The sequence below is a fragment of the Gekko japonicus genome, unplaced genomic scaffold (assembly GCF_001447785.1).
Source record: "Gekko japonicus isolate JY-2015 unplaced genomic scaffold, Gekko_japonicus_V1.1 scaffold3213, whole genome shotgun sequence".
Taxonomy (NCBI): Eukaryota; Metazoa; Chordata; class Lepidosauria; order Squamata; family Gekkonidae; genus Gekko; species Gekko japonicus.
Window position 1 is genome coordinate 54689 of NW_015170371.1, and position 6896 is coordinate 61584.

General features: G+C 50.5%; 1 protein-coding gene across 1 annotated transcript in view; it reads right to left on the minus strand.

The window, feature by feature from the left end:
• The window catches only part of SCN4A (sodium channel, voltage gated, type IV alpha subunit), a 120792-nt gene that overhangs the window by 20319 nt on the left and 93577 nt on the right, over positions 1-6896 (minus strand). Inside the window, exons 16-19 of the mRNA XM_015418240.1 lie at positions 4961-5093; positions 4543-4697; positions 1000-1173; positions 622-744 (exon numbers count right to left, since the gene is read on the minus strand). Coding sequence (XP_015273726.1) covers positions 622-744; positions 1000-1173; positions 4543-4697; positions 4961-5093 — 585 coding nt within the window. The remainder of the gene's footprint in view (positions 1-621; positions 745-999; positions 1174-4542; positions 4698-4960; positions 5094-6896) is intronic.

Genomic DNA, 6896 nt, shown 5'->3' on the forward strand with positions numbered 1-6896 from the left:
GTCAAAAGGTCACAGGGGTCATTTTGTAGAAAAAGAGGTGCAGGAGCTCATTAGCATAACTCATTAGCATATGCCACACCCCCTGACATCACCGGAAGCATGTCAGAAGGCAACACCCACCGCTCAGGCTCCACTGGACTGTTTTGGATTGCTAGCTATTGGGGGGGGGATGTGCAGATCTGTCCTCGCAGAGGAGGGAGAGCTTGTACCTGAATAAACCTTGGCCTTAAAGGTGCCACTGGACTGTTCTGGATTGCTAGCTGGGGGAAGGAATGCACAGATCTGTGCAGAAAGGAAGGAAGGAAGGAGAGAAAGAAAGAAAGAGGGAAAGAAAGAGGGAGAGAAGGAAATAAGGAGGGAAAGGGAAAGAAGGAGAGGAGGAAAGAAGGAGGGCTGTTTCTTGCTCCTCGTGGCCTGGGGCTGCTGGGATCAGGGGATGGGGCTTGTTGCATGTGCCCACCCCCTGGGCTCTTTACTGCCAGAGCTCCGCTCCTGTGCGCTCCCGCAGGAAATGACCCCTGCAAAAAGACTTGTTTTCCAGAACCCCACGAGGCATGGTCCAGGCTTCTTAAGATTCACACCGCTCAGGAGAAAAACCCGAGGGTATCTTGCCAAACTTACCCTCATGCCTTCAAATCTGGATAAGGCCCGAAGAGGTCTCAGGGCACGAAGCGTCCTAAGGGATTTGATGGGTCCCAGCTCAGAATAGCCCAGCCAATTTGCAGTCAAGCTGATCAGAGATACCTGGTGAAGAAGGCGGAGTACTTAGTGGCAAGTCAGACCAAGAAAGGCTGGAGAACAGCTGGTGCTCATCACGCTTTCCCAAGGAGGTGGCTAGCTCATCCCGACCCAACCCCTTGCTTCCCAGGTTCCGGTCCACATCATTAACCGTTGGGGATCAGTGTTTGGGATAATATATCCCTCACCAAATGAAATTAATGAGCAGCTTCTAGTGTAAAGCCATGAGCGAACTCCCCTGCAAAAGAAAACACAACTTACGTCAACAATGAGGAAGTCCAACCAGCACCAGGCATTGGTGAAGTAGACCTTGAACCCGTAGGCCACCCATTTCAGTAGCATCTCAATCACAAAGACATAGGAGAAGACCTTGTCGGCGTATTCCAAGATGGTACGGATCGTATGCCGCCGCTCAATATAGATGTCTTCAAAAGCCTGAAAGCGGAAGAGGGATGGAAGGAGGAACATCTCACCAGCGGCTGAGGATTGGTCTTCCCCTTCATGTTTGAGGCCCCCTCTACAGCTTGGGTGTGGCCGAAAGCATGAGCCCCTGGGCACGTGGCAAGGAGCAAAGGGCTCTGGACTCTTTCGCTCGCAGCCTGTCATCAGACAAGCCAACGAGGCCGTCAGCTACATTTTGGGCAATCCCATTTGTTTGATGGTCTGCTGGTTTATTTAGAGGGCACTGTAAGCAGCTTTTGCCCTGCCCCGCATGGCCAAGGCTAGCCTGATCACATCAGGTCTTCGAAACTAAGCAGGGCTGGCCCTGGCAAGTATTTGGATGGGAGACCTCCAAGGAATACCAGGGCCCTGATGTAGAGGCAGGCGACGGCAAGCCACCTCTGACTGTCTCTTGCCTTGAAAACCCTACAGGGTCATAGGGTTGCCAGACTCCAGGTGGGGCCTGGGGATCTCCCGCTTTTACAACTGATCTCCAGCCGACAGAGATCAGCTCCCCTGGAGAACATGGCTGCTTTGAAGGGTGGGCTCTGCGTCATTATACCCTCCTGAGGCCCCTCCCCTCCCCAAACCCCGCCCTCTCCTGGCTCCACCCTTCTCTGATATGAGGGGACATGTGGGGAGGAAACTGAAAGGAAAAGTAGAAAGGGTCAAAACCATTGGGGAAGCTTGGAAACTATTTAAAACTACGATCCTAGAAGCTCAAAAACAAAAAATATTCCACAGGTTAGGAAAGGCACAAATAGGTATAGGAAAAAGCCTGCATGGTTAACAAACAGAGTAAGGGAAGCTGTAAAAGGTAAAAAGGATTCCTTTACGCAGTCGAAAGCTAGTCACAGTGAGGCTGATAAAACGGAACACAGGCTATTACGCAGTCGAAAGCTAGTCACAGTGAGGCTGATAAAACGGAACGAGCGGGGAGGGGGTTTAAACCAGAAGTGGCTTGACACCGGAGAAGCGATCACACAGGGGGAAAATGTGGCTTCAAACGGGAGAGCTGAGAAAACACCAATTTGGGACCTGGTAACAAAATACTCTGGGTTCAAGCAGTTTTGATCCGGAAACCATCGGCTGTGGACGGGAGGCAGATGTTGACTGTGTGACCGTGCAGATAAAATCCGTTGCTGAAGCGTGACGATACCAGATCAAACGGCGCGTCTGAACGCACCCTATTAGTCTCTGCTCTTTCCTATCCGAAGTGTACTTCTCAAATAAAGAGAGGAGTATTGAGCTGCGGTGGCTCAAGTGGTTAAGACGCTGAACTGCAGGCTCTGGAAGGTTGGTAGTTCAGCAGTTCGAGACCCGAGTGTGCCGCATGACGGAGTGAGCTCCCGTCTCTAGTTCCAGCTCCTGCCAACCTAGCAGTTCGAAAGCAAGAAATTGCAAGTAGATAAATAGGTACCACTTCAGTGGGAAGGGAACAGCGTTCCGTGCGCCTTGGTGTTTAGTCATGCCGGCCACATGACCACGGAAACGTCTTCGGACAGCGCTGGCTCTTCGGCTTGGAAACGGAGATGAGCACCGCAACCCTAGAGTTGGATTCGACTGGCTTTCGAGCAAGGGAACCTTTACCTTTTATTTCTCTTCTAAATTTGCAATGTGGCTCTGTGTAGCTCTGTAAGCTGAGTAACCTGGTAAAGTGACGCTCCTGCGTTTGTAGCTTTATTCGAGCGTTCTGCTAACTAATGGTGACTGGACTAACCAGACCAGTTAACCTCAATATCTGCTGCCCAGACGCCTCCGGGGGCCCTACAGGGCTGCTGCTCTTTCATCTCTTGCTTCCTTTTCCCTCCCAGCCCCCTTCCCCACAGACAACGTTTAAATTGGAAGCACCTCGGGGGCAGGAACCTGTTTGTTGCCTATGAAACATGCCAAGTACACAGAGCTGTAATAAATAAGACGTTCAACACTCTGCTCTGATTCTGTGGCACACTAAAGGTGAGAAAACAAGTCTCTCGAGGTCTGCAAGGCCCAAGTTACCAACGGCCTCTCCAGCACGAAGCCTGCTGGGACCAAAGGGAGATCTTTCCCTCCTTTCTGTTTCCCGGCTGCTAGTCTGGGAGACACTCGTGACGGTCTGCTGTCAGTCCCAAGCAGGGTTGTCAACTCCAGGCTGGGAAATTCCTGGAGAATTGGGGGGTTGGAGCCTGGGGAGCTCAGCTGAGTATAATGCCATACAGCCCAACCTCTGATGCAGCCATTTTCTTCAGGGGAACTGAACTCTGTGGTGTGAATCAGGGGTCATTTCCTGCAGGAGCGCACAGAAGCGGAGCTCCGGCAGTAAAGAGCCCAGGGGGCGGGCACATGCAACAAGCCCCACCCCCTGCTCCCAGCAGCCCTCAGTCAGAGCAAGAAGCAGCCAGGAAAGCTGCAGAGCCCCCCCCAGCTCCCCGGTCCCAAACAGTCCAGTGGCACCTTTAAGACCAAGTTTTATTCAGGTACAAGCTCTCCCTCCTCTGCGAGGACAGATCTGCATGTTCCCCACCCCCGCAATAGCTAGCAATCCAAAACAGGCCAGTGGAGCCTGAGCGGTGGGTGTTGCCTTCTGACACACTTCCGGTGATGTCAGGGGGTGTGGCATATGCAAATAAGTTGTGCTAATGAGTTATGCTAATGAGCCCCTGCACCTCCTTTTCTACGAAATGACCCTTGGTGAAGATCAGTTGTCACTCCGGGAGATTTCTAGGGCTCATCTGGAGGTTGGCAACCCTATTCTCACAGTAGGAAAGAGCCGGAGTCCAGGAGCACCTTCAAGACCGACAGAGTTTGTGGCAGGGGAGGAGCTTCCATGAGTCTCTGCTCACTTCTTCAGATACAGCCAGAATGCGAGTTCCTCTGACCTCAATGGACTCCCATTCTAGCTGTATCTGGAGATTTCTAGGGCTCATCTGGAGGTTGGCAACCCTATTCCCACAGCAGGAAAGAGCCGGAGTTCAGGAGCACCTTCAAGACCGACAGAATTTGTGGCAGGGGAGGAGCTTCCGTGAGTCTCTGCTCACTTCGTCAGATGCAGCCAGAATGCGATTTCCTCTGACCTCGATGGACTCCCATTCTGGCTGTATCTGAAGAAGTGAGCAGAGACTCACGGAAGCTCCTCCCCTGCCACAAATTCTGTCGGTCTTGAAGGTGCTCCTGGACCTTTCCTGCTGTGGGAATAGGGTTGCCAACCTCCAGATTGGATATAAATTCTGTCAGTCTTGAAGGTGCTCCTGGACTCCGCCTCTTTTCTACTGCTACAGACAGACTGACACGGCCGCCCATCTTGCTCTATTCCCCCAGTGGCTGAGCAACTTGGAACCCTGGTCTTCCTCCCTGAAAGAAAGGCTACCAAGGAGTAACACCTACCAGGGCCCCGCTACTCAGGAGGATCATAAAGATGATGAAGGTTTCAAACCAGTTGTGCTCCACTATCGTGAAGCATGTCCTCCGGAGATTCCACCACTTCTTCCCCTTTTCCGTCTTGACGTCAACGTAGAGACAAGGGCACCTCCGAACGCAGGCTGCAGCGGGGGTAGAGACAAGGGCAACGGTGGCCACACAGCCGCACTGGGTCCTGCCTGGAATTCCTGCCACCTTTGTCTGGAAGCCCCATCCCTCCCCCCCCCAGTCCCAGAGGGGGGTGCCGGTGGCACATGCACAGGCACACCACTGCTTCATGTGCTGTGAATTGTGACCCAAAAGACCTGAGGCCTGGAGAGCTAGCGGCCCACTCAAGGCCTCCCTGCCCGTCGCCTGCCCAGGACTGGCTGGCCAGTCAGCCTACCCTCAGTAAAGCATTCTTCCGGCTCATCGCTCCCCTCGCCCTCCTCGGCTGCGGCTTCCTCCTCCAAGGGGTCAGGGGGCTTGTAATCAACCGTGCTGCAGACAGATGACTCAGTCCCATCCGACAGCGGCTTCTGAAGGTGGCAAAGGAAGAGGGAAAGAAGGTCAGTTCAGAAGCAGGCAGGTAAGTGTTGGAAGAACTGCGGCATCAGAGGCACGTATCTGCACTGCTGGGTATCCTGCCCTAAAATACTACCTTTTTGGGAAGCTGTACTGTATCAAATCAAAACGATCCATAACATAGATATAACACCGACCCCAGGAAACTTATTTTTGAAAAGTTGGGTAGTTCATAACTCTGCTCCATCAGTGGTGGAGGGGGTCTCCATACTGCTTTTTGCAGCCAAGACGGTCATTGCCTCCCACTGGAAAACGACAATGACACCCACAATTTCACATTGGCACAAAAAATTGTGGGATTTATATATCATGGCAAAACTCTCGGATAACCTTGTGCAATTTGATAAGATCCCTGCTCCTTCCTCTTTTATAGCAGTCTGCTTCCCTCTCTTAGAATACCAAAATCAATTCGAAGACACTCCCAAAGAAATAGATGCTTTACATTTATGGTAAAAAGAGACTTACTATCCTAAGTATAGATAATCGATTAAGATTACTGTTCAAATATCTTCATAACATTGTAAGGTTATAAGTTTTACTTGGATCTCTAAGCTATGTTTTTCCTTTGTATGTGTTTATATGTGACAAATAACTTAATTAACATAATGAGCTATTCTCTAAACAATATTTGTTTAATGTTTAAATTATGTTTGTACACCTATACATGACAGTTACACATATTGTTCAAATTCTCACCAATTGTTCATTTATTGATATACCTAATAAAATATATTGTATATATAAAAAAGAAGAAGCAGGCAGACATGCAGCCAACCCACCCTCCGAGTTCATTGTGAGCAGTAAGATTTGCCGGCAGTGACTCAGGGCTGGAAAGTTGGAATCAGGACCTTGAATTTGTCAAGCTGTTGCCTGATTGATGTGCCCCCCCAAAAAAAACCTAAGCATTCCAGAACCTCATTGTATGCGTAACTGCCAGGCTGTATGCTGCGGCACAGTCCTGTGCCATAAGGTGAACACAAAGCAGATAAGGGCCGTCTTTATTAAGTAGTAATCACTGCAGCTTATGGAGACTCATGCAGCGATTCAACAGGCCGAGATGCAGCAGAATTAACTACTTTGGCGTGGAGTCTGATTGGATGGAGGAAAAGAAATAAGGAAGGAGGTAAAAAAATCATGTAGACGTACAGCAAACAGCTTATTTTGTGACTGGAGACTTTGGGTCCACAAGAAGAAGAAGAAGAGGAAGAAGAAGAGGAAGAGGAAGAAGAGGAGGAGGAGGAGGAGGAGGAGGAGGAGATTGGATTTATACCCTGCCCTTCACTACCCAAAGGTGTCTCAGAGCGGCTTACAAACTCCTTTCCCTTCCCCTCCCCACAACAGACACCCTGTGAGGTAGGTGGGGCTGAGAGAGCTCTTGACAGAAACGGCTCTTTTTCAAGAACAGCTCTTATCAGAACCACGGCTTGCCCAAGGCCGTCCAGGCAGGTGCAAGTGGAGGAGTGGGGGAATCAAACCCGGTTCTCCCAGATTAGAGTCTGCGCACTTAACCACTACACCAAACTGGTAACGAATTTCTCAGGGCAAATGGATAAATGCATTCTTCTTTGGAGGTTGGAACTGAGCAAAACCTTCAACTTGAGTTTTAAAAAGTCTCTCTCCCTCTCCCTCCCTCTCAGAGTATAGGCAGATGGAGGGGCAGTCAATCACTCACCAGCCTCATCCAACACAGCTTTACGAATGCAAATGTAAGGCCTGGCTAGACACAATGAGATGGTCAAGTCTCTCTCTCTCACCCC